General features: G+C 41.2%; 1 protein-coding gene across 4 annotated transcripts; it reads right to left on the reverse strand.

Moving 5' to 3' along the window:
* Nucleotides 1–1,548: 1,548 nt before the first annotated feature.
* Nucleotides 1,549–20,551, reverse strand: nfatc2a (nuclear factor of activated T cells 2a). 4 transcript variants are annotated; one of them, XM_085260074.1, is made up of 10 exons: nt 20,178–20,551; nt 17,539–18,460; nt 17,264–17,432; nt 14,726–14,928; nt 14,454–14,626; nt 12,635–12,775; nt 10,735–10,790; nt 10,480–10,639; nt 9,703–10,383; nt 1,549–3,473 (listed from the first exon to the last, which is right to left on the reverse strand). In XM_085260074.1, the coding sequence occupies exons 1-10, from the start codon at nt 20,233–20,235 to the stop codon at nt 3,418–3,420; spliced, it is 2,619 nt and encodes an 872-aa protein (XP_085116200.1). In that variant the 5' UTR covers nt 20,236–20,551; the 3' UTR covers nt 1,549–3,417. The 4 variants fall into 4 exon arrangements, with proteins under 4 accessions (XP_085116200.1, XP_085116199.1, XP_085116198.1 ...); XM_085260073.1 differs by lacking the exon at nt 20,178–20,551 and adding an exon at nt 18,844–19,222 and having other exon boundaries at nt 10,507–10,639; XM_085260072.1 differs by lacking the exon at nt 20,178–20,551 and adding an exon at nt 18,844–19,222 and having other exon boundaries at nt 9,709–10,383.
* Nucleotides 20,552–27,690: the final 7,139 nt, after the last annotated feature.

The raw sequence follows: 27,690 nt of genomic DNA on the forward strand, positions 1-27,690 counted from the left end.
AGAAAGCACGCTGTTGAAGTATTCCCATTATTCCAAAAACAGTGTACTTGTGTTCTGTACCTCAGTAACTGTCTCTTGATTCCAGTGGAGAGCTGTCAAACAGCCCCTCCTGTTTCAGAGCTCCATTCACAAGTTCTTGTCTCCCTCTGCAGGACATCAGCAGAGCTCACCATTTACTTTTAGTTTTCTCTGGTCTCACTAGCTGTCACTGTAATACAAGCTATAAATTGTGCATGTTATGTTTCATCATTTTTAGCTGGGATACGCGATATTTATACCAGATTTAATCTTTTTTAAGGTCATTTCCCAATCTGTGTTTCACCTGAGTCAAAGTGAGATTATGATTAAAAGTTGGTCATTTTAAGTTCTGCTAAATGGACATAATCAAAAGCATATTTAATTTAAATAAAACCATAATATTGCCAAAATGCATCATGTCTAATTATGGTCTTTATTTTTTATAGCATTTAAAGTTTTTCACCCACTAAACCCAATACTACGAGGAGCAGTTACTCACCTGAAGCCCAGGACACTGACTCATGTCTGAAAAAATGAGTCTTCAAAGTGTCTGCAAGAGGATAAAGCCACCTTTATTCCACACAACTGTTGCTCAGCAGCTTCCACTGCCATATTTACTCATATTTTAACGCCATATCAATGCACCTAAACGGCCGGCTAATGAAGTAATTAGCCAGTTGTGACTTGGGCATGTTTTAAATCTGGATTTAAGTGTGGCGTTTCATTTGCAGTTAACAAAATATAAATTTTGTGCTCAGTTGAGCTTGATGGCCTTTTTGTGAGGATGATCTCAGAGCGCTTTTTTTTTTTTTTTGAAAATAACACAAAAATGAGCTGAATGAAATGCCATGCTCATCATGTATTTCATTCTTAACCGATTTCACACAGTTAATCTGTATGCACTCCAAACTCATTACACCATAGAGTGCTAAAGGGCACATTAGTCATCCAGGCATATCTGTGCGCGAGTGAGCCGCAGACGCCTCATGCAGAGAAGCCCACGTGCTTCTTTTTCACCCATGATGATGTCATATCCAGAGACTTCCTGAACACAAGGTTCATTCACACAGCCCTCCTCCCGAAAAAGGGCCGAACACCAAACAAGCTATCTCCATAGCAACTGCAGCCTCGGGGTAGCATGTGAGTCCCCTTCTTGTTGTTATTTGTTATTTGAAGGAGGATTCAAAACTGTGTGTGTACTGTCCTCCCTCACGTGTGCCCGTGTAAATACCGCATGACATTCAAAGGGTCGAGTTCTGGATATTTTCATTCCGTATAAGCTATTAGCAAACATACAGAGTCTCCGATGAATAGGACTACATCTGTCCCTGGCGCAGTACAGGAAGGGAGTAGTTGATGAGTCACTGTCTTCTTTGGGTCTATTAATTTACAATTTTCCTCTCGAAAATGAAGAGACCGTTTTAGCTTATATGCCCAGAATATTTAAGGTTGATCAGAATCTAAATGCATGTTAAATTATTCATTCACTCCATTAATAGGAAAAGTGACACATTTAAACAAACACCATCATAATGTGTGGCGGGATTATTTATTGCTTCATTCAGGAATACAAAAATGGCATCAATAGGTTTTTTTTATTATTTAATTTAAATTTTTTAGAGGCACAAAGGCTCAAACAGATTGATGACAATTCTCATCATAGAAAATTGAATAAGACAGTATTAATAACATTTCCATTACCATAGGATGTAAAATAATAAGACAGACAAAAATATACTATAAAACTACTATAGGTAAGGTTAATGTAAATCCCTTCAGATTACAGATACATGGCAATAAAACAAAGACAACATATGTGTATTCTAAAGAAAAAGAGAGAAAATGATATATGACAACAAATTACTTCTCTTAACGCTTTATTTACTATTTACACAAGAGGGGAAAAAGGTGTTTCATACAAATTACATTCAAGAAATGTCAGATGCACTTGTACTGCACTGGCTCAATGAGAAATATCCTTAAATGATCAATATTAGCTTTACGAATATAACAAAATATAGTTATTTTCTATCAAATAGGTCCACATCAAGTGCTAACTCTTGCGACTCAGGCCTACATTTTACTTTAATGTAATTTTACTGCTTTAGAGTTACATAACTGGCACTTTGTATTTAATGTACTACTGTTCACTCAGAATTACACTTAAACTTGTGCTTTTCTATTTAAGGCGAGATATATGAGCACATTGGTAATCCTGACTGTATAGCTATTTTGTGCTTATGTTTTATGGCAATTACAGAAAATAATTTCTATGCTCTTTGCATCTGCAAGCACAATAGTTCTGAATAGACAGGCAATTAGCTCCAAGCATAATGATGGCCATTGTGGATAAATTCAAAATGCAGCTATTCACAAAACAATACACAGTTTAAACTTTGGACATTTTGTTGCTGAGTTGTTATTACAATTTTTAAAAAAAGAACAAAATATCAAATTAAATCAAATGATCTCACTTTAGTTTGCATGAGTGAGACTTAAGTTAGATTGTTAGCTGCAATATTGGGAAATAAAACCTCAACTATTGTGCATGGAAATCATTTCAAAATGAAGCACACGTCCCCATAAAGCTATCTTGGCACCTGGATATAATTGAATATATACTATATGAATAGGAAACGGTGCATTATTCACAAATAATATATAAAAATAATAATAATAAACATTGAAATCCCATTCTGAAAAACAGTGCATATTAGGAGATGTCACAACAGTTCATTTGTATATGCTTAAGGCAGCAGTGTGTGCTTCACAAGAAAACTGCACTTAAAATGAGATGATCAACGCGTAAGCTTTGGTCAATCTTTACATGTAAAAAAATACATACAAAAAGACAAAACACGCACTTTGTGCACAAAGGATGGAAAAAATGACCAAAAAACAAAGAACGTTGTACGTGTGATGACTTTACATCGCGACATTAACCTGTTGATGTCGTCTTTTATGATAAGGCAAACCGGTGCGGCTTTCTTGTCTGGACATTATGGCTATGCTGTTTGTGGACTTCAACATTTTATGTTTTTTCTCTTTGGTTATAAACAGTGTTTCCACCTGAAAAACATCATGAACAACGTAAGGCACAATTTTCTGCCTTTCCTCAGTGGTGTTATCTGTTGGAAACCTGTCGGGTGTTGATGGCAGACATTACGGGTCAAATTAAATCTTCTGTTTGCCAAATGTTTATGGCAGGAAAACATCCAAAACAAACACAGCAGCCATATTTCTATCACCATGGGTAGCGAAAATAAGGAAGAGAAGGTCTGATTGGTAGTGGAAATGCGTCACCTCGATGGACTGCCCGTTAATGTCTGTCTGTCTGTTTGTTTGTCGGCGGGGTGGGGGGGTAAGGGTATGTTGTCATTTCCTGCTGGAGTCCCTCCTCTATGTCTGACCTCTGGCCTGAACGCCCGTCAGATCCTTTCTTATGATTTCATTCACTGCAAGAGAAATAAAGACGCCAATATCAGACACTGACGCGATCAGTTTCACAAAGAAATTTCCAAATGATAAGAAAACAATGCCTTCCTGACAACGTAAAACAGTGACATTGATAACATTCCTATTGGAAATATTCCTCAGTGAGAACATTTACAGTCTGACTGATATCCTGTGAAGGGCGTCGATGGAGGGTAGACAAATGCTGCATTTATATAGAGTAACCTCTAGAGGTAGCAAGCAATTGCTGGTTGTTGCTCAGCCGATTACAAGTGTGTGTAAACACACACCGACAGCAGAGGAAGGGGGTTGAAATGGAAACTTTCATGGTGTCACAGCTCTAAAAATAGGAGCACTGTGTGTGTGGGGGGGCATACAACTTGCATTCGAAATAATAATAAATACACACATAATAGGTGCAGTTGTTTATCTCTCTCAGCAGCACAGGTTTGAGTTCATGGAGTTTTGTTTTTATCTGCTGAGTAAAACAGCCAAATAGTAGAGATAAGGAAGTGTAACTACTTGCTGTATAGTCTTACTTAAACTTCCTGCCTGCTTAGGTAGTTCAGCGTTAAGAAGCTAGGAATGATGACTATGTGTAATATGTCACTGCTTCACAAATGCCATGCCGTCTGTGTTGAGCTGTGGTGTTTATCTGGCAGCCTACTGTGTACACTCTGGCTCTCAGACATTATAGGCTGGTGCCACTGCTTCCACTATGCCCCGGGGAAGTCATTAGGACGGATGAGTAATAAAAGTATTTCAAAGAGGACCAAAAAAAGCTTCTTGCCTGTGACAAAGCCATTACAGAGCATATTATGCCTGTGATTCTGTAACCATGGCAATAGCCTTCATTTTAGTATTGGCTTATTGAACCGTTAAAATGTGATTATCCAGCTAGCGTAGTTCGTATAGCAGTCTGTCAGGTTTGCAGAGTTTTCTGCTAGAGTTTGTTTTTTTCATTCTTTTTTAAAAGGATGCTTCTGATTCTGTTTGACTTGGTATTCCTCATTAAATACACCTTAGTCAGATGTTTTATTTAGGAAATATGCCTCCTTATTAACAGGGTAAACAAGAAACCCACTACAGTCGTGAGCCAATTAGCTTAGTTTAGGGAATAAAAGCATGCTAACCAGTCACCTAAGCTGTCAGTCATTTTTTTTATAAGAACCCAAACAAGGAGTAATATGTTTACTTGTGTCATTTATAAGGATACCCAACTTTCACACACATTTTTACCTTTAATTTCATGCCACTCGAATAAAAAACATGCTGGGTTTTTCTGCTCTGAGCGAGTTTTTGGCTTACAGCTGTTTGTAGGAGTCTTTCCTCTGATTTTATTAACTACCTGCAGCTTCGTGCGGTGCTACAGCAGCAGGATCCAGATAGTGAGACATCTGCATTTTTGTGTATGGCACAACAGTCATAATTTTCATGACTTGTTATTCCTAATACACAAAATAGTACGTTGCAATATGTACTTTTTTATGCCATTTACTGTTACTGTTGAAGTTGGTATTTCAGTGTCTGTGAAATCAGCAAATCATACATGAACCCAATAAAATGTCATCTATGAATGAAACATTTGAGTTATTATTGTGTTGTGGGAACCCAAGGTTAACATAAGTTGCCTTCTTTCTAACCTTACAGAAAATGACTTGCTCATGCTCATTGGGCTACATATGTAATAATTATCCATTGACAAGAATACAAAAAAGTTGATATATATTAAGATATTAAGCTGCCTCTGTAACTTCACACCTACGAATATGAAATATTCAAATCTGATTTTCTAACCACTGTTAGAAAAAAAACTGCCATCTTGCTTTAGATAAAGATAGATTAACTCAGTTCAGCCCAACTGTGTATGTTCTATTTCCATCTTTAATTTACATAGTGTCAAAGCTAAGGGTGCGACTACATTTAAGCTCATGTAAAACAATGTCTGACATTATCTCACCCACACAGCTGCACTTCTGAGCAGGCACAGAGCAAACCGAAGACCACAAAATATATTAGAAGCTAGGAAGAGTCGTGTTATGTTTTTTGGTTTGTTTTTCTGACTCGTTTTTGGTGGAGTGTTGTGTGGTTTTTAGGGGATACAAACTATAATTCTAATTCAAACTTAAAGTACCTTTAACCTTAACCCAGTCTTTGTTTCTTTCTCTCAGCCTCTCCCTTGTCTTCCTTTGTGAAAGAGCAGCTCAGCGCTGAGTGCATTTTTTCAGCCAAAGCAGCTTCTGAGACTTCCAGCACTGCAGGAGTAGCCAAACTGGATGCTCTGCTGTCGTCACAACATCGGCCTCCCTGTTTATTTTAGTCTGTAGTGGAATTCCCTCTGACACCCAATGCCTTAAAGAAACTTTCATCTATCCAGCAGTGCCACAGGATTTTTCCTGAGTATAAAACCAGCTTAGAGAAGGAGCAAGAGTGCCACAGAGGAGCAACATACAGTGGGGCTTTACTGATTCGAATGAAGGGTTGGCACACACTGGCAATTTGAGGCAGGCCTAGGGAACACTCAGACTAGTCTGTTCAATAGGTGAGTGTCTGGCTCCTGAGTTCTATACCAATGAGCTGGACTGTTTACCAACCAAAGGTGGGAAGAGAGGGGAGAGAAAGGGAGGGAGAGAAAGGGGAAACTCTGTACAGTAGCTGACTCAGTTGCCTGTTGTGAGCTGGAATGTGTGCGTTTGTGCATCTGCAAGTATCTGCATGTTCATACAGTGTACATGTTTGGACATACAGTATTTTTAATATTTTCATATGACCGAATCTATTTAAATGAAGCTCTTATTTCACTGCAATGACACTGAAGCTAAAAACACATCCACTGAAAAGAGAAAGTGGAGGGATCGGACTGACATCTAACTGCTATTCTAACTACAGTTCTGGTGTGTCAGCACTTAGAGTGACAAGCTTGCATTTTCAACCAAAGCTCACACACACACACACACACACAGTGAAAAAACCTGCTCGCGAGTGTTATTGTTATTTTTCTTGACGCTGGCATGAAGGGACCGATTTGAATCTGATTTGCATGAAGACATTTTCTCCATAATTCATTTTCTGTTCCTATGAGAGTCCAACTGTCAGATTGAGCCTTAAGTTAAAAAAAAAAAGAAGATTTTTTATAGGTGTTAAATCCTTTTTGGTTTAATACATTTTGTTGCACATTAGCATTCAGGAGCAGTTTGAATTAAAATAAATTACTCCCTTGCTGTATTCGTACTGCACACAGTGCAGACTGCAGATTTTCAGCACCTGAAAGACAAAACAAACAGAGGTTGTTTTGTCTTTCAGGTGCTGATGCAGCAGTTGGAGACCCAGCATGTCTGTTAGATTCATCCTAGACAGCATGTCTTTTGTCCCGTCTTCCTTCTCTCACCCCAACCAGTCACGGCAGCCGCCCCTCCCTGAGCCTGGTTCTGCTGGAGCTTTCTACCTGTTAAAAGGGAGTTTTTCCTTCCCACTGTCACCAAAGTGCTTGATCATAGGGGGTCATATGATTGCTGGGTTTTTCTCTGTATGTATTATTGTAGGGTCTACCTTACAATATAAAGGGCCATGATTTGGCACTGTATAAATAAAATTGAATTGAATAGACTTTTGTCGCCCCCACCCCTTTTTCCTCTTTTTCTATTCCTCCGCCACCTTCTCCTTACTTTAGCCAACCTGGCCTTCCCCCCATGTCTGCTCCAGCATAATACCCACTCTGATATTAATGCAAATAATAAAATAAAATAAATAAACAGAGAGTCTATAGTGCTCCTTTTGGCAAAGAAAATGTGTTTGGCACAACGAAGCATTCAGACCATGATTCTGCTTGCTAAAAATGTCGGACTGGACAGGTTTAAAAAAAACAAAAAACAATTCGCATTACCGTATTCGTATTACACACAGTGCAGACTGCAGATTTTAAAGCTGTATTGTAGCATAATCGCATCTGGAAGGGCGCGATTGAGTCTTTAAGTCTTTCAAATGAGATGTAAGTGAGCTGAGACTAATGCACGTCCACCAGGCTGTTGCTATGTGCTTTATCTTTCCTGCGCTGATCTCTACCTGCTGGAACAATTTCACCTGCTCCACTGCCTCCAGGCTTTATTCCACACCCACCAAATCTGTCACTTTCAGCCTTTGTACGCTGTGCCAGTTGTTCTATTTTTGCTCTGACAAACTATATGATATGTAGTAACTGATGGGGGTGATTCTTGACCTTTGCGGTTCATAACAAGGCAGGCTCTGACAGGCATCTTTCACCAAGTTGACTAGATAATGTAAATAAATACCAGTCAACAGAAGAACGGTCACGTCTGAATACCAGCAGAGGGCACGGGAACTTTTCGAAGGGCATAAAAATTCAAGCCCTCTGCATGGGAGAAATTAGAAGCCACACTTTGTAAGAGAACAAATAGCGGGTTTTCATTCAACACTCGTCTCTGGAGTTGACACACTTTAAAGTCCCTCTGAGATGTGACAGTTACGGACCACAACAGTGTGACGATACCAGGATGTGGCATCACCTCTTTTTCAAAAATGACTATAGACTTTAACACATGGCTTGATGAGTAATGTTGACAATCTCACTTAGGGCTATAAAACACTTTTTTACCTAACATAAATGAGTGTTATGCGGTCAGGATCAAACTTCAACAACCTTCCACTCAAACTGGAAGGGATTTTTTCTGCCTCACCTATCTTCTCACCCCCTAAAAATGTTTTGACTCTTGGGTAATCCCCCCTCTTTTTCTCACTAAATAGCAATGATGGCATGCGTAGGTGGCATGTCATCTGTTGGGAGTGATAAGACAATGGCAGAGCAATTGAGCTACAAATGCTACATAAGGTTAATAAGGTTTTTACATTCAGGAATGGTGTGAACTTATAGAACTGGCATTGTCATATTGAAAATTGTAAAATCACTTGACGCTCAGATTAATAAAAGACAGTTTTTAATCCCAGGAACTGCAAGTAGTTTTCATGAGATAAAGGGTTAAAGTTAAACTCAAGCAGGGGCACCTGGGGAAAATGACTGACCGTCATCAGCTTTTGATGATGGGAGGATGAAAGAGGGCCCCAGTTTGACCATTTCTCTAACTCCTTGTTAATTCACCAGCTCACAGCCCTGTTGCTGTTTACTGTGGAGGAAAATCCTGCAAGTTCCATCCAAAAAACACAAATTCCATTGCTAGCCTTTTTTCTTCGTTTCATTTTTTCCATTGAAGCACGCACATGTGCAAACACACACAGCTCCTTCCCTTTTCCTGCGAACTACCCTCCACCCTCCTGCTATCTTACAGGGATCAGGCGGGATCTCTGGAGGACAGCAGCTGCAAATAGGAATTTCTTGTGCCAGATTGGCAGAATCCCGTGGTCGGAAAAAACCTAAACCTCTGGTGGGCTCCCCGACAGAATTGAGGGGCATAGGGCCAAGGAGAAATCCTGGCCAACTATAACAAACAAAAAGGCTTTCCCCAGTTCTCCCAGGCAGCACGTTCCACTGTTTGACAATGGTTGCCATGGAAGTTGTTTTTCACTTCATAACAGTGTCAACATGTCCGGGCGGTCAGCACAGTGACACTTTTTTCTCCCTCTCGCCCTGTCTTTAATGCATGAAAAAGCTCATTTCCTGATGTTTGCCAGTGCCAGATGAACCCCTACGACCAGCAGAATGAGCATTTTTGAATGGAGCAGAGCATTGACGAGCAAAGTCTAACTTTAAAAACCACCCGGCTGACAAAAACCAAAGGTAAGAAAAATACTGCACCGCGTTCAGAGCTGCTCGTTTTATTTTAAAAGATTGGAGGTTTGGAGAAATTCTAAGGAAGAGGTATAACCTCATGCCTGCTGCTGGATGTGGCCTGACATTAATTTTGTCAGAGGGTAGTGGGGTTGACAAGCACAAGTATAAACATATGACTCACAATCCCTGTTATTTCCACCTTGAATGGAACATAACTGCACCTCCCGGCAAGGATTGTTTTAACAGTGCGAGTTTGTTCTGCTGGCTTTGTTCAGAGGAATACTATCGCACACAGACTGGATCAGGATATGTGAAAAGGAGATACTGTAAATATCCTTGAATTGTTCTTGGGAAAAGTCATATCTTTGTTAGTGGATCTTATCAAATCGGAACTGCACCTATCGATCACGTTGTCTGGCCCTGAATCTGGAGACTCAGACACAAGCTGCAATTGACCACTCACACTGAGTATAAAAGCATTAACTTACACTCACCATCATCTAGGTAGGCCTGGTCCAAATTCTCTTCCTTGACAGTCACTCGTCTCTGTCCATCTGCCGAAGCGTCCATCTGCCCCGTCCCAGCTGGAGTTCTGCCTTTCTGCTGCTGAATCACGGTGGGGTAGTGCTGCGGGTGGGTTACTGCTACCTGGGGGGGTGTGGGTGAATGGGTGGCAGCTGCCTGTGGGGAATAGCTATCGCAGTATATGATCTGCTGGTTGTCAGGTTGAGGCCCAGTAAGGGGTTGAGGTTCACCTGCTCGGATCAGGTGGTGGTTGGTGGGAGAGAACTGGATGATAGAGGGGTGTTGACCTGCATTGATTGGCCCCACAGACTGAGCCGGGGAGCCCGTGTGGACCAGGACCGATCTGTGGGGGTCAGGCATCATCCCTCCGGTCTGCCACATAGCAGGGCTGCCACTCAGACTCTTGCCTCCACGTGAGTACACGATGGCCGGGCTCTGCTGCTGGAAACGTGCATCCTGGTTTGGAAGGCTGGAGCTGAGGCGCTGGCAGGGAGCCATGCCAGAGACCAGGCCATTGTCTGGGTGGAGAATGCCACGTGGGCTATGGTAGTAGGAATGAGGAGATAAGCCCAAGATTTGAGGCATGGCAAAGCCCATGCGCTCTGCTTCATACTCATCTATAGGCTCCGTCTTAATGGATGGAGCTGAGGAGGGGAAAAAATGAGTAAGATGGCTGTGAACAATACCACGAAAATCATTTAAATATAATTCTTTAAAAGCAGTATGTGAAAAAAGCATACCAAAAAGAGGCTGAGCAGCATTCTTACATGCCAGTGGTGTGTAGGTGAAATGCTGAGGCTGGCTGCGCTTTCTTTTGCCATTGATGACGTAGAAGTTTACTTTGACAGGATGGCAGACAGATGCATCCCGGTAGGGCGGCACCTCCACAAACAGCATACTCTACAAGACAATGCTCTATTATGTACTGAAAGTGATTCATTTATTTGAACTAAAGGGTAGATATCCAGAATTTAAGTGTCATGTTTAATACATACAGGTTGGCTTTTGTCTTTATCCACCGTTGCTTCCATTTCCCAGATTTGCTGCCCATCTAGAAAGAAGGAAAGAGAAAGCGAAAACCTAATTACACTTAAGAACATGTGGTAATTAATTCTACAGGGTAAGTGAGGTCGATTGCTTCCAGATGTACTTGACAACGTGCAAATTTGGAAACCGGTGAAACTAAAACGATTGAGAAATTAATTTTCTTTCTTTTTCAAGTGTATTTTTGCTTATTTTATTTCACCAATTCAAACGTAGGGACGTGCATTACTAGACAAATCTACTGTATGTCCCCACGAGTCCCATTTGAGTTACAGTTCATGTCGACAGAAAAGGCATCTTTGTGCTTGGAGATGATATCACTTTTGAAACCACTTCCTCTTACCCCACAACGCACGCCCAACAATAGAGGATCGGTAGGTTTACCCCAAACACACATACAGCCTTCCATTGTTCGGAAAGACATGTGACTTTTGAACGTCCTGAGCCGACTAAATAGTAACGTAACAAGGTGAAACACCTTGGATTATATCTATGGCGGTAAAGGTTTACGTTATCTCACACTTCATTAGATTTAAATGCAGCTGTCATTTATGTGCAAAAGTTGAAAACAACATGTGCCTGCGAACGTAAACTCCACATGCCCCAACACATGACAGGACATGTGCTGCAGCGAGTTCTGTTTGGAGTGCAGTTGGGAAACCCTCTGTCAGATTGTGAATTAATAACACATGGCTAAAATGAGTCAGCAGGAGAAAAGGGGGGATTCCACACATGTTGACAACTTTTTTTCTTAGCTTTCTTTTTATGATCAACTTTCTCCACTGCTACAAAACGTGACCATTTCTGCTTTCTTGGCATTTCTATTTGTTTGCATTTTGTTGCAATTCTACTCCAAGGGATACCCCTGACTGCGTGTACTTTTGGAGATAATTGCATGTGGAGGGGGGGGGAAAGGGGGCAAGGAATGAAGCTGGAAACAGAGAAAGAAAATTTACTTGGACAGAGAAGCTTTCCTTCTCTCCGTACAGCTTTCCCTGTCCAAGCACAGGAGTCAGGGGAGCTCCAGCCAATAGCAGCTGAGGGATTCAGAGGGATTTCACAGCCTCACTGATCCAGAACTTTGTGTCATACACAAACTCTTCAAAACATCGGCAACCCCTCTTTGTAAGATTTCTTTTTCCATCTCTGTATTACTATCCATTGCTGTTGTTTCATAACACAGCAGCAGGGAACCCCAAAGAAGAAGAAGGAGGAGGAGAGGAGGGGAAGCACCTGCGATGTGCATGTCCAAGTTTTATTTTAGGTAGCCTGTAGATTTAAAAATACAGCATTGATGCCATTTAATCAAAATAAGGGAAACCCAGAACAACAGAACTTCTGACCTTTGACCTAAGACAAGAACCATAAAAGCTCCCAATCATAGTACAAATGCTTCAGTCTGGCGTAAAAATGTCAGAAGGCAAGAAAAATTACTGCACTTCCTCGCTGCTAAAAATAAATCCTTTTGTTCCGTCCATTTGTTTCAACAAATAAAACAAACTTTTATGTGACACCATTGATCAAATAACGAGAGGCCCGTGTGACTGATAAGACATGAAGGTGACGGAGAAAAGGTCAAAAGGAAGTCAGGCAGCAGCGTTATCCTTCAGATCATGCAAATAATTCACGCAGATTCATCTATTAAATGAAAGCGAAGACACGTAACAGCTATGACCTCGTGCACAGACACGGCCAATTATGACTCATTAGTTGTCGTTCGTGTCGTGTTGTTACTGTCACACAATGTTGTGCAACAGTGGAATTGACAAATCGACAGACACCACAAAGATTTTATGAATTCAGTCACTGATTTGGTTTGAAAGCAAAGCATGTTTTTGGAATGCCGCTTACCCTGTGTTTTCTCCATAAAAATGACCTTGGAATCGGAGCTGAAGTTCTGCCCAGTCAGGATCATCTGCTGGCCACCCAGAACAGAGCAGCTGTCCATGTCCTGCTTCTCGACCATGGGAAGCTCGTGAGCTGAACGCTGAGCTGCAGGGACACACAAAAGGGTGGCATGCAACATTTACTGCCTTTCTACTGGTGTCACTTTCTCCAGTGTGTGGATTTTCTGTTTTTCTTTGTTTTTGTGAACTTCTTTGCTTTCTATGCTGTTACTTGGACGCTATGCAGCAGGTATTGGCAGTTTTCCCCAGCTCTGACATATCACAGACTACATAACCAATTTTTAGTCATAGCCCAATACTGCAGAAAAGAAAAAAAAAAAGCATGTAACAGATGATCTGAAAGTTCACTATTGATTTCTCACAAATGCAAAACAACTCATTACCAAGAAGTGACAGTGTTTGGCACTAAACATTTGATGCTGAGTCATTCAACAATCTCACCCAGTGCTTTCGGTTTTAATCAGCCGAAGCTTAAAATCAGTCAAATCACAACCTGCAAGAGCAAAGGGGAGTTGTTGCTGTCTCAGCCCATTTACAATCAAGTACCGTACAGACACAAAGAACAAAATAAAACTAACACCGAAAAGAATGATGCAACCTCTAAAAACTGTAAATGTGCTGTGCAGTCAAATCATTCAATCGGACAAATATTTCCAGTTGATTGAAATATGAGAACCGAATTGAACGTTTAGATGAGGCCGATACAAAAATGCATACAATACTCAAACGTGCGGAAAGAAATACACCTGCTTAACTGGAAATGGACATGTTATGTAATATGTATATGTTAAAGGGAAACAGATAATATTCCCGTAGCCATCAGCTTTGTATTCATTTATTCATCTTTTTAAAAAAAAAACAAGACAGTTCCTCACTGGTGCCCTATTGTCATCAGTTCAGCCGTATCTCCTGTTCAGCTGAATCTCCACATTTACTGATGGGAACTGAGCTACTGACAAACACGCCGCTGACCTTTAAATCGGCCGGTTCAACCTACTACACTGAAAAAGGGTAGAACAAAGAGGATGACACAAGCAGGTGCCTCATCTCCTCAAACACCCCATCACTGACCCTCTGCTTAACAATACGCCTGACAGATGCAGCACAGGTGTTACTGTGCGCTGCTTTACGCTCGATTGGTTTTCACATACAATGATTTTTCAGAAATTCACCTTTTAAAAAAAAAAAAAAAAAAAAAAAAAAGAGGTAGTAACTGTTGTTTCTCCCTATCTGTGATCCGCGAGCAGATGGAAAAAAATACTTACAACATAATATTGTATTCTGCATCATGACTTTTTACAATGGCAGGAGCATATTGCAAGCAGATGGTGCAACACTTGACCAGGGTGTTGATTAAAGCCAGATAAAGGCCCTTCTTGTTTGAGTTTTGATTACACCAGGTGCTTTAATAACACTGTGTACACATTCGCTGATGTACCCAAACACAGACTTTACTACTGTGCACATACAAACAGGTACACAGACACTGTCACATGCTGTGCCCACCAACTGGATGGAAGCCCTGGTAGCATAAAGAGGTCTTTCATACTATCAGGCAAGCTCCAAACTCATTTGAATGTGGGTTCTTTTTTTTATGTTTGTTTTGTATGAAGTTTTGTTAACTCTTGAAAAGCAGTTTGACCTCAATGGGAAGCGCACATGCTGAAATTCAAAAAGCTCATGGTCTATCAGGACGATATTAGTAGTTACAATAACGCAAAAATAAAACATATTGTTAAATGTAATTGTGTGCAGCTACTTACAGCACTCAATGGGATGTGAGGCCACCTGGAGAGAGACGTGCTGTCCTCCGGGCTGAGGTATGTGCACGCGAAACACAAGTCGGACTCTGGTGTTTTTCCGACCGACGTCTGTCTCGCCCTTCCTCAGCTCGATGTCGGCGTTCCTGAGCTTCAGGATCCCAGCACAGTCGATGCTGCGATGAGAACGAAATGTTCAGAACTTTAATATTTAAAACATTAGACTGCGAAAAGACAGATCTGGGGTTTAAAAGTGGACACTATGCTTATCTCACATTGCTTTCATGTTGTTCTTTGGCTCCAGCGGGATCTCGAGGACTTTGGTGCCGTTGATAATCTTTTCGAAGCTGGTGGTCGTAACTGTTTTGCCAGTGATGCGGTGGACTTGGTAAAAGGCATGAGGCTTGAGGATGCGCTCGTCAGCTGTACCGATAAAAATCTGCAGGCCAAGAGGCTCCTTGCCTCTATAGCCATGTAACTGTAAACGAAGAAATAGCACTCAGTCATTTTCTTTCCTTTTTTTAACTTAAAGCATCCTCTGGAAAGCAAGGAAGCAGAGATACAGTACGAAGGAAATATTTCAGTCACGTTTAACTGGTTGTGCTTCTCCATAACCGCTTTCTCTAACTCTGCATTTCCAGATGTTGCCCCCCTCCAGTGATGGCAAATCTGTGTCAGACCCACGTGCAAACACATGAGTCTTTTTTCTGCAGCCTTGAACGGAAGCCAGCAGAGAGCTCAAATCCTACGGCCTTGTGCTTGTTCTTTCCGATGGGATGAAGGATTAAGCGGGGATTCTATCTTTTAAAGTTTAGCTGAAATGACAAGTACCATATTGATTAAACCGCGAACATGAAAAGACCAAGATGCTACTTTTAACCTGTGACTGCCTCCTAAGGAAACCTGCAAAAACCACAAAGCATCAACTTGCATCTAAATGCTGTTTTTATGCAAACTGTGTAGTGCATAACCTTTATCATAGAGCACAAACATGAATTGGATTGTGGGTAATGGAAAAAAAAAGGCTTCGGGTCCCTCTGCCATTAGCCTGCAACACGCAAAGTTAATTTAAAGTTGTTTCGAAACATAATTTCCATTCAAAAGAGCTCCGTTTAACTGCGGTCAGGGAAAAAAAAAATCAACTTGTTTGAAGAAATTATCATCTCAGTGGATGCAACTGTCAGGCTTGACAGCAGCTGCTCAGTGTGAACAGAAGCTATGGCAACATGAATGAGCATGCTCCCCTCCAAACAGAAGGAAGCTGACTGCAAACACTCAAAAGGCCATGTGAGCAGCCGGCCAGTCGTCATGGCATTGGCAGGACCCGTGAGTCATGACAGAGCGCAGTGTAGGAAAAGTAAAGTGGAGGGCAAGAAGCTTAGAGAGAGGCAAAGAGAAGAAGAGAAGGAGGGAGGGGGGGACACAGAGAGTGAAAGAAGGGCAGAGGAAGGGAAAGAGGAGGTGAAGGAGTGCAACCGTGGCTAGCCAGGCCTGACCATCTGATTGGCCGGCAAAGCAGGCAGAACTGACCTCAGGGTGAGGCCTTTGGGGATGGGCATAAAATGGAAAAGAAGCATTAGAAGCTTAATTTCCACAAAGTCCCCACAGTCACAGACAAACACAGCAGTGAAATGTTGCCACAGTAACACAAAGAAAAGGAAGTTGTATCTATTTATGGACCCCAGCTGTAACTGTGTCAAGGCTAATTTTAAAGTGGATATTTGAATCTTATTTTGTGACTAGAGAAAAACTAAAATATTAGTATTTTTCATTTTCGTCTGCAATCATTATAACCACAGGCCGTATTCAGTTTCTACACATAGGGGCTGAACGCTTCGATACTTCAACGCAGCTAACGCAAGAACCACACAGTCAAAACCTCTTACACAGAGTGCAAGAGGAAGTCAGAACAGCATGAGAACAAATATGTACATGTGGTTAAAACCATACGGCGAAGGTGCACTATTGCAGACTATTTTAAGCTTTAACACCAAAAAGAAAAAAAAAATCTGAGTGTTAGAGTTGATGAGTGACCCGAGGGTTGTCCTGAGTGTGCACCCTGGTTTCAATGCGTCATTTTTCTGGGGTTACAGCAGCTATTTCAATTTGTTTTAGAAAGTGAAAAAAAATGGAGAGGTGCCATGACAGTAGCCACAATAACTAACACAGACTCATTTTCATACAGATGACCCCGGGCAACAATACCACCACTACCGCCGAGTGTATAATGAGTAGGAAATACTATTACACGCAAGCCCTCCCACCAGGGTTGCCTGAGGCTCTCGAGCTGGACGGCTAATTTAAAGCGGAACTGTTACTAGTTTCCTTATTCCTTACTTTGCTGCTGTGTATACTGTCACAGCGGTGGACGATAACAGAATTCAGACTGCTCTAGAAACCGTTCTAGGCACTTTTTTCTGTGCTTGGTTCTGTATGATGTCAGTTAAACGGACACCTGTAATACAACGATTTGAGGCACACAGCTCTGTATGTGAACACAGAATCTCCACCCGTGTTCAAACCTCCTGTTTACAAGGGCCAGCCAATCGGAAGAAAGTTGGCAGACCAGTATAAGAAAAATAAGGATTAGGTTTAGCTGTGAATCATTAGACTACTGAAGTAGAGCCCAAAATATGGGAATGGAAATAACTATGAATGTGCACTTTTATGAATAACCCTGACAACATGACTTCATATGGTTATTCACCAAAGTAAAAACAGATTTATTCATATTTACTGATTTAGTACTTAAAAATAAATCATAGGCTTAAGAATTTTACTTAATTTTTTTATAGTGATGCTTTTGGCCATACCTGCACAACAGGATGTCCTCCCGTGGGGGCTTTGACTGCACCCCTGCTTCCTTCTGTTTCATAGTGAGCTCTGTGATGTGGTTTAGGCTGCACATCAATGTGCAGTTCATACTGGTCGGTGCGACGAGGAATCGGCCATTCCAGCGGTGGGAGAGAAGCCACAGGGATGCTGCAAAATATTAATTATTCATAAAATTATAGAATTATTGCATAAATAAACACACATGGAGAGTGGGAGCTTATCGGAGTGAAGCCTCACTTCATGGCCAATTTACCTGCAGAGGCTGGAAACCAAAGGCTTGGGCCAGACTGAAGGAATAACAAAGAAAGGCTCTGCAGCAGGTTTGGTCTTTATGTCCTGATCACAGGACACCATGTAGTTCCCATCGCCATGATTCTCTGGATACAGAGTGTAAACCTGGTTGGATGTCTTCACTATTTTAGTGGGAACCAGGTTTGGATGATTGGTGCCAAAACCATTCATGGCATCAGTAAGGCTGGTGTGTGTATAGTGGGCGCCTATGTTGTGATCTTCATGGCCGTTATTGGGGGAAGGACTGCGGGACCGGTGCCCAGGGATTAATCCTGGGTTTCTGTACATGTCGTAGGTGCGTTTTCCCTGTGGGGAGGTGGAGCGAGAGCCTGGTCTTGGTGAGGGAGAACGGGGTCCGAGGCCGTCGTCACCTAGGCTGGTGTGAGGAGAGGTGCCTGGGGAGGTGCGAGGGGAGCCAGTGTGGATGTTCTGCAATCGAGGGCAGAGATCTCCAGGGTTCTGCGCACTGCTTGGGGAGACGCAAGGTGACGCCCAGGGAGAATAGTTCTCAGAGTGCCAGCTGGTGGAGGAATTGCTGCTGGCAGGACTCAGGCACTGGGGCTCACGGTAGGCAAGGTTTTCATGGCCCGGGACAGTAAGGGTAGGTCTGGGGCTAATGTTTAGATGGTGGTTCTGCAGAGAGTCCCGACCATGACTGTAGTGCTCACGTGAGGGGGTGATTTCAATGCGAGGGCTCAAGGCTGCAGGTCGGGTACTGTCCAGGTAGTTTCTGGCTTCCTGGTTCTCGTATCCTGTGAGAACTTCGATGTGCTCACTGTAGGCGGGGCTGCACGACTTGATACCATAGGGTGAGGTCTCCTCCAAGGGGTAAGCCTGCTCAGATTCAGGACTGAGGACTTTTGGGGGTCCAAGGTTGGAGTCATCTGCAGGGAACAAAATGTTTACATTTATTACAATGCACACATTTGAAAGAGAAACGGGCATATGTTTGTTTTTAAAGAAAAGCGCATGTTTTTCTTTACCAATATCACTCAATGAATGAATGAATCTTAATCAAAGACGTGTTTCTTTTCAAAAACAACACAGGTTATTTTTAGCTCAAGTATACAGTTATCAGCTGAAATATTGACTCTTTTTTTTTCACATGGCGAGGCGTCAGAATCCTCATTGCGAAGTCAACTTTACTTCCTCATTTTTCATTTCATTCACATTAAGCAACTTTAAAGGCCTCGCTAGTGGTCAACACAGCAGAGAAAGAGAAAGGCAAGCCAACTCAGAGTGCCAAAAAGAAAAGTCTCGGACAAACCTTGGTGCCCCCCTGCAAAGTCACTGCACGGCGGCTCATATTCAAACAGGTACTCAAACTGCAAATCCTCATCGGGGCAGCTGACTCGACTGAGCTCTTCCACCAAATCTTTTTCGTCGTAAAAGGAGGTCATCTGTCTATTTTTTTCCTAACTACTCCTCTGAGTTCACACGAAGCGGCAGGGACGTGGACGGCGAATTGCGGTGTAGATGTGGATTTGGGGAACCTGTTGTCAATTCATGCATCGGTGAGCAGCAGAAGGTGAAGCGCACACGTTTCCTGTTCAGTTCGCCGCGGTTATTTTCGTACGGAGGCGGGTCTATTTACACACAGAATACAAACTCTTTATGTTCATCCCCGAGAGTCCGATCACGCCTTCTCTCTATGCTGATGCGTCAAACAACAAAAAGCGCAAGTGCAGTTTGGACGTGAATTAACTGCTCAGATCAAACAGAATACTGATTTGACGGGCTACACAGCCTGTTGCTGCCCCCGGGTGTTTGACATGGTGACATAGCAGGGTGCCGACTATGTTCGACACCTGTCAAGCTGAGTTACCATTAAAACGCGGTTGTGCATCGCTTTTGCGTGGACTTAGATTAAAGAGGATAGATGGCTAAAAATATAAACGTTTATTTTATCTGATGCATTATCTCGTCAAACAATAAATCCTGTCCCGGACTGGATTTCGTAGTGACGTACTGTTTTATTGTCACTGAAAACCCACGGGTTCTCCTGAGGGTATCCCCGGATTTACGCACGACGCAGCACACATACCAGGGCGTTCCTTACACCGGTAGCATGTGCTCTGTCAGCAAAAAGCTAAACAACGGCAGTAAACTTTAATTTTTCTGATCTCGTTGGTGGTGTTATATAGAAATCACAACTTTATTAAATCGTTGATTATAGGCTTATTTGTTTAAATCCTTAATGAAGACGGAAAGCGTGTATCCCTATCAGAGAAGACGATAGCATCTTCAAGTTTTCATTAACTGATGAGAAAATCAATCTCTGCATGAGCCTATCGGTCTTTGCTACGTTGCATTTGGTAGACTTGTGCAGAGTGCCCTTCTTTCTCCCGATCAGCATCGTGCAATCCAACAAGTAATTCTCAATGGCAATCAAAACTTTGTAGGCGACCGTGATTTCAAAAGCACGCGCTGTATGCTGATTTAAAGCGCCAAACATCAACATCCCAGCTGTCTCCGAAATGTTAGACAGACAGCCGACAAATGACTGCAGCATTTCAGGCATGAACACACTAGTTAACACTAGTCTATAAATTAAAAATCAAATGGGTTGATTACCAGATAATCACAACACTTCAGCAGTACCTTGATCCATCGACCTCATGGTGTGGTACTGTGCCAGCCTCCAAGTCTCTCTGAACATCTGGATACAAAAAACTGGAAACAGGAATGTAAAAAAAGAAAAAAGAAAGAAATATCTGGAAAAACTAGTGTCCTCTAATAACCATAGCAGAAGAAACTCTCTTCGGTTAAAATGCTGAAAGCGGAGTAAAACAGGAAAGAAAAACTCTGTAGACGTTCAAGTTAAGGCTGCGACACGGCAGCTGCGCGCAAACTCCTTTTCTGTTCAAAAACATGCGGCCGCATCAGCAGTGGCTCTGGTATGAAGCCCCTCTTCCTAGAGCTCTATAAGGATTACTTGAGTATCGAGAGCGGCTTCCTTCCCCGCTCTGGGTGTTTATAATGGTCCAATGCTGTAAAATAACGGGATTCCCTCAGTGTTTCCTCCTGTTTGTGCGGCTTTGCCATGGAAACCTGGAGCTGGTCCATGTCGGAGACGCAGGGCTTTCCTGCAAAGCCCCACACTCAGGAATCCATGACGTCTCCAGCTCCTGCGCCAAGGCATTTCTGCGGTTCTCTCAGACAGTAGCACACAAGAACCTCATTGTGGGTATGAAGAAATTACTGTAGGACATTGTAGGAAAGAGAGAGAAAAATGAAAAATAGCTCTGAAGTCTAATCACAGGCTACGCTACGTGAAATTTACTTAACATAGTTCACCCTACTCATTCTTCTACAGTTCAGTTTGAACTATGAGAGACCAGGCAGTAGTAAGATGTAGCTTTTTGGAGCAAAAACTAAATCCTTTTTTAGGCTATGGCTAATTTTGAACATGGAATATGGAGAATTCCATTGCTTCCATTGTGGGAAGACGTTACTACCCATTTCCATTTTAAAATGGAAATCTGCTGCATCTTCTAATACTTGGCTGGAAAAAAATCTGAACAAGACCAGGACATAGCGTGTCCCCAACAGACCTGTAGACACATTTATAATTCATATAGAAGTTATATAACCCAGCATTTGAGGAGAGGAAGAATAATGCTATTTTGGATTTAACTGAGCTAAAGATTTGTTATGTATGAAGGTTTCTGCCAGACATCTAAATCACAGGCTCACTTCTTCATTCCAAGAAACTTCATTTACTGCATTGTGGAGGGAGATCACCTGAGGTCACAAAGACATGGGACTTTACATTGTAGACTTCATCTTTTTACTCCCAGACGTGATCTTTTTGGAATAAATCACTAAATAATGAATAGGAATGATATTTCACACAGCACAGTTTTTCTCGTCTCATAAAACTTAAAATCGCACTCTTGGGAATTCAGGAGGGGGGGGGGGGTGGCTCATCTATCTACCTGCTGAGGTTTCCAGCTTCTGAACAAATACTGACAGAAAACTTCAGGAAGAATGGTTCTGAAGTTTTATCGTCATAAATCACCCCTAGCAGCAAAAGGTCTTTATTTTTCATTTGGACAGGAGAGAAAAAGTTTACGTTGTAGATCAGTGCTCCTGCTAAACCGCTACTGTTTCACGACCATATGTGATGAATTGCGATGTTTTTAAGAAGCTGAAGTTTATCCAGAATATATTTGCATAATTAAGAAACTGGGAATAGAACATTAAGACTTTCACATATTGCCCAGGAGAGGAAGACATGCTGAATAAGCCATCGAGAAGAGCCAAGTTAAACTATACATTACCATGTCAGTGCCAAGAACTCAAGCCTACTCTGCTGCATTAAGTGTAGTGTGTTACTTATGACATCTGTGGAGTTTGTATGTATGTTCAAAATACCCCCAAAATAAAAATTTGCCAGAAAAACTGAAGTTTTTATACTATTTCATTGTACAATGTACTACTTTCTTCAAAGAACAGCACTGCTGGGATGTAGGGGTTGAGGACCTGCGAGGATACTTCTCACTTATCTTTGTATTCTAGTCCTTACTTACCACCATATGCGCTCTTCTGTAAAGGGAATTATGCACACTGTTATATGAATTCTTAATTTCTTTCAGGCACTGAACAGTCTTCATTTATAATAAGAACAATCTGAAGTGTTTCAAAAGATTTTGTGTGTGTTTGGCTATTTTGAGACTATATTTGTAACCAAACCCACAAAGGTGCTCCAGCTCAAACAGTCAAATGTCTCACTTCTTTAGTTAGCAAAATGGTTTTCAGCAAGTTCAGATATAGCCTTTAAAATTGCATTAGCTAACACATTGTGCTGCTGGAACACAGGAGTGATGACATGTCCAGTTCATGTTAACGTTACCGGTTAAAGCAAATTTAAAAAGCACATTTGCTTTGTCTCAGACTGCATCTACATTTGGAATGCCGAGCCTCAGTATAACCTCAGGGAGTGATCCCATGCTTACGTTAGTCATATTAGTCCCAAGGCCAGTCAGAGGAAAATGTGTGTACTTGAGAGAGAGAGGGGGGTGTAATCAGAGGATTTATTTTGGATTGAGATATTGATCAGTCTGTGTTAGGGAGTTTGTGCTAGACAGCTGGGCGAACAAGGTGACTGCAATGAGTCTGTAAACCACAGTGGCCAGAGCCTACGTTTTGGGGGTAACCATCCAGCAGGCTCGTCTACCAGCTCTAAATTCCTCCACTGTTACGGAACACTTATGCAACTTAAATCATGAATGAGTAAATGAATATGGCACAGGCTTAAGAAAGGAAAACTGCCTGTGTCCAGACAGTCGAGTTTGCACTTCCGTTGTTTTTTTTTTCATGAGCCCACTTTTTCCAAGGTCATGCAGTATTTTCCATCACTGTTAAAGAGCTAATTGAGGTAAAGTTGTCTGGGTTAGAGCACTGCCCTGTTAGAGTTTTCCAAGGGTAACATGTGCCGCTGAGCTCCTAAAACCAAGCATATGGAAATATTAAATTGTCCAATGGAAAGCTCTCCCAGGAAATTCAGGGGTCAATGAAAAGCATGGACTTTTGACTTTGTTTGGGTCTTTTGATCACCTCTCTTACTTGCCAGGTAAAGTATAGCTGCTTTCTATTTTGCAATAGCTCTGAACTTTTCACCTCTTGACAATAAGTGGAGTAACTGTAAATTTTCTCAGGTGAGCAGCAGGATACAGACCATAACAAAGAAAGAAAATTAAAAACATAACAGTATATCAACAGGTTTATTAGTTTTAGTGGGCTTAAGTCCATGTCATACACCGTTTAAAGCATGCAAACAATGGCTAAATACCAAAAAACAATCATATGAGAAGACTGACACCACTGACATGTTGGTACCCTGCAAAAAAAAAAAAGGCCAGAGAAAACTGGCAGTTAGCTTAATCCAAAGACTGGAGATAGCAAGTCTCTGCAAGAATGGAAGGTACCCAGTTGAATCCCCCGCCCCACGTTCTTCTGTCAAGTCAAACATCTAAGTGAAGTGACACGAAGCAAAATAAATATGACTTTAATATTAGCACAAAGGAATCATTTTCAAAACTTATTGCAGAAGCTGTCAGCGCACACCTCAAACATTTATGGATCGCCTTTTAATGATGTGGAAGCCTTAAAAAATTAGAATGTGTTTCACAAGTATCACCAGATATTAGACAAGTGCTGCGGTGGCTGGCGAGACCACTACTGACAAGATTTCAGTTTGGGCAGTGCTGCCTTGTCATTGTGCAATAAAGAATCTTTATTTCCTTCCTGCCACAACTTGAGATCTGTGGAAAACATTGTCCTTCTTTTTCCAAATCGTGCAAATGAACTAATATGTTCCACTAACATGGAAACTACATACATCCACGCTGGACGAAACCAGCTCATTATGTAATAGGATTCTGATCAATACTGGAATGTCTGTAGAAAGAATTCAAGTGTCTTAAATCCAGTGGAAAAGTGGCAGACTGCAGCTCACGGATTTTCCCCTTTTCAGCACCACATAAAATCTCACGAAACAACATCGCCCCCCTTGTCGACACTTCTTTCTGTCTGTCGTCTTGAAGTTTCCAGTTCAACTCAGCAGTGTTTCATTAGATCTCTCTCTCTATCTATTATCAGTGCAAAAATGAAAGCATAAAAGTCAATATTTGGTAGTCATAACAAAGTTAAATAAATCCTATCCAAAACTGCAGCTAAAAAAAACCTTACTCCTCCTATTACAACTCCATTTATAACAACAATTGAAGGTATTTTGGGCTCAACAATCACAACTAATCACTCCTTTTTTTTTTTTACTTATACTGCAACGAAAGTCTTAAAGTGTTTTGGGCGGTTTTGTTTGATTAGTTTGGGAGGTATTACCCAATGTCATTAGTGATCGCTGGGAGAGGCAGCGAAACACATATGCAGCCCTTCTTTAACAGTGGTGGGTGCCGAGACAAATCAAAGCATTCCAGGCCCACAGGGTTATAAATAGTGTCAGAGAAGGGTGTGTGTTCATGCCTTGCAAAGTTTCTGTGAGGAGCCTGTCATTGCCAAAATCCAGTGTTTACACAGAGCAATAACAGCGAGTAGTAAACAATTCATCTGCAGTGGCGTGTTCATTATTTTGTGTCGTTTCAAATAATCCGTCAATGGTTTCTGTTATTTCAAAGCAGCTCAGCAGATAAGCTTAATGTGGGCTATAATCCTAGGAGTGTTATTCAAATTTGGTCTATTGCGCGAATTCATTATGCCTTTAACCAATCCAGAAGCAAGGCTGACCTCAGGCTGAAACCATGCAGCAGAAGTTAGTGTTGTCTGTAGGAAATTGGCAATGGCTTTGGGACCTCGTTGATGTGGCTGCCTTGGCCTTAAAGTTGGGTATAGATCCCACATGTTTCCATGCTATCATTTGTATTAACCACTCTAGTCAGGGGCCTGTTACAGCTGGTGGTATATTCTGTAGCAGATTCATGATAGTCTGCTTCTCTCTTGCGCTGTTCCACTGGGAGCTGTGTGGAGGATGTTTCCAAGCTGGAAACAAATTCATGTGTTGAAGTGCCAAAGATAAAATGCAGCGATGTTGTGGTAATTAGCTTAGATCTGTTACATAAAAGCTATATGCTACCTTTTTTTTTCAAAGCCTTAAAGTCAAAATCTTGTGAAATACTAAATGTTAATTTGAAGATTTACTGAGATTGTTAACTGGATAGTGAACTTGGCAGCGAGCCAGCAGGAGCTCTGTAGCTGGCATCGGGACAGGAGGAAAGACCAAAATGTTGAGGTTAGCAGGCAGCGCTGTTGATTCTGGAGTGGAATTTCAGTTTTCATGGGACAGATTAAGTTAAATGGTTTCTTTTAATGGTATAACTTACGCATTTGGGCATGGAACAAGAAAAAAAAGTTGGATAAACACTGTAGTTTTAATTTGAACATGCCGTTCTGAGGCGCTTGACTGCATTTTGAAAAAAGGAAAAGGTTTTATGACTGAGAATCTAGTCCTGTTTAATCCTTGAGCTGAAATGCCAAGCAAACACAAACACTTTTAACTTACATGAACAATTAATAAGGTTGCTTCTAAAAATTCTCACAGAGCATGGACATTGATTTAAAACAGATGCGTTTTCCACCAAGTTATGGATTTTATGAGCTGTGATAATATTTCTAATAAAGTCAGATGATATTTTGTGTTATATTATTTCTCATTAAGACTGAAATAAGATTAAAACATGCAGGTCGTGACCATGAATGGAAAACAGAAGTGTCTCTAGGTACCAGGGACTCCCTCCTCTGGTGAGAGAGAGCCAAACATCCAGGCTCTGTGTGTCCTGTGTAACTTGCACCTCATCAGAAACTGAAGTGGAACACAACCAGAGAAGCCAGGATTGCTTCAGCAGACAAACATAATTTGGTTTCAATCCAAACTCCATTAACAAGGATCGCTCAGAGGAAATGAAAGCATTAAAGTTTCATTCACAAATGTTTTCTTTATATACTCTTCTTATCATAGCCTGTTGCTGACCACTGACGTTTGGTTAGGCAACGCTGAGCAAAAGGGATTACAGTTATCACCTTTATTTAACAAGGAAGTCCCATTGAGAGCAAATCTCTTTTGCAGGAGAGGCCTGGCTTAGGTAGCAGCCATATCTACTCAAAACATCTCAAAAGCTCTAAAAGAAACCAACATAAAATAGAGTATACAAGTAGCCTTATCAGTGGCCTCTCAAGAAAAATAATCAAGAAATCTCCTTCATCCCCTTTTTTATTTTTTTGTTTTTTGGATAGTAGACCAGTGAAGGGGGAAGACACACAGCAAAGGGCCAAGGGTCACACTCAAACCTGGGCTGCTGCACTCTGGCAATGCTCACCTATTGAGCTAAAGTGGTGCTCATTTGTGATGCTTTTAAATTCACCACCAAATATATATCCATGTTTAAGTTTAGGTTTTTTGTAAATTATGACATGTCCGGTGTGCATAGTAACAAAAACAAACACCCTCGTTAATTGTAACTGTTGGTACTGAGACAGAGAAGGGTACAAAGGTCAAATATAGAAGAGAAATATACCAGTGCTGTTTTCTGCAAGTTGTATTTGATGGCCAAACTACCAAATCATAAAGACATGGTAAGTGACAAGCTTTGTAATAAAATAATCCACAGTACAATAAAACAATTTTTTTCTTATAATAAAAAATAAATTAACTTTAGTTTCTAAAAAGAACAAACAAACTTTACTTTGAGCTTAGAACTCAAAGAAGATTTGTGACATCTACATTAAAGAGAAACTTGTCATCTAATCATATACTGGTAAGTATGTACCCCTTCATTTACCATCAGATGTCACAAATTCCTGCATCAAATCATCAAATTCCTGCAGGCAGGAACATAAATTTTGTTAAATATTTAAAAATCACTTTTAAATACAGTTTGTAATGAATGAGTGAAATCCAGCCTGCCTGCCCCACAGAGGCAGCATGTGTGTACATGACAGTATCGTCAGCATAAAACTGTATTTTCGCAGGAATGTTCTTTACTAAAGCATTCATAAAACAAGGCAATAAAATAGGCCCCACAATAGAGCCCTGCGGCACACCCTTAGTTAACTTTAGGGTTAACAAATTTAGGGTCCTCTACATAAACACAGAGTTCAATTTACAAAATAATTTCAAAATCCTTTAGCCTAACAGCCTCAGGACCAAGAGTAGCATTAAAGTGCTTTTTTCAGGGGCAATCCTTGAGCCACTGAATCAAATGACTTAGATCCAGAAACAAGACAGCACAGTGTACTTTCCTGCCCACGGCACCTATGAGATCATTTATCACAGTTGTAGCAGCAGTAATTATACTGTCCCTAGTCGTAAAACCAGACTGAAAATAACCTTAAAATGTAAGCAGATTAAAAACTTTTATAATAGCAAACTTACCTAAGATTCAAAGATTTCAGGATGATCTCCACCTTTAAAGAAAGGGAGAATAGAGGCAGCTTTCCAAATATTAGGTAGGGAGCTGGACTCGTATTAAAAATGTGAGCGATTGGCTCGGCAATGATATCAGCTGAGATCTTTAAGATATAAGGATCAGGATCGTCTGGAAATCATGGTGTGAAGAAGAATAGTAAAAGTAAAAAAATATCCCCAAGGATGGCACAA

The sequence above is a fragment of the Mchenga conophoros genome, linkage group LG20, assembly GCF_057382185.1.
Source record: "Mchenga conophoros isolate Kocher_MC1m ecotype Shallow Benthic linkage group LG20, M_conophoros_male_GT1.1, whole genome shotgun sequence".
Taxonomy (NCBI): domain Eukaryota; kingdom Metazoa; phylum Chordata; class Actinopteri; order Cichliformes; family Cichlidae; genus Mchenga; species Mchenga conophoros.

Bases quoted from the DNA above. Each gene is read 5' to 3' on its own strand.
- nfatc2a (XM_085260071.1), bottom strand. From the start codon at position 18,976: ATGACCTCCTTTTACGACGAAAAAGATTTGGTGGAAGAGCTCAGTCGA. The intron at 12,776-14,453 runs GTAAGTAGCTGC...GTGTCCCTGCAG, and splicing joins CTCACATCCCATTGAGTGCT to CTCAGCGTTCAGCTCACGAG. The intron at 3,474-9,702 runs GTAAGTTAATGC...TTTCTCTTGCAG, and splicing joins CTACCTAGATGATGGTGAGT to TGAATGAAATCATAAGAAAG.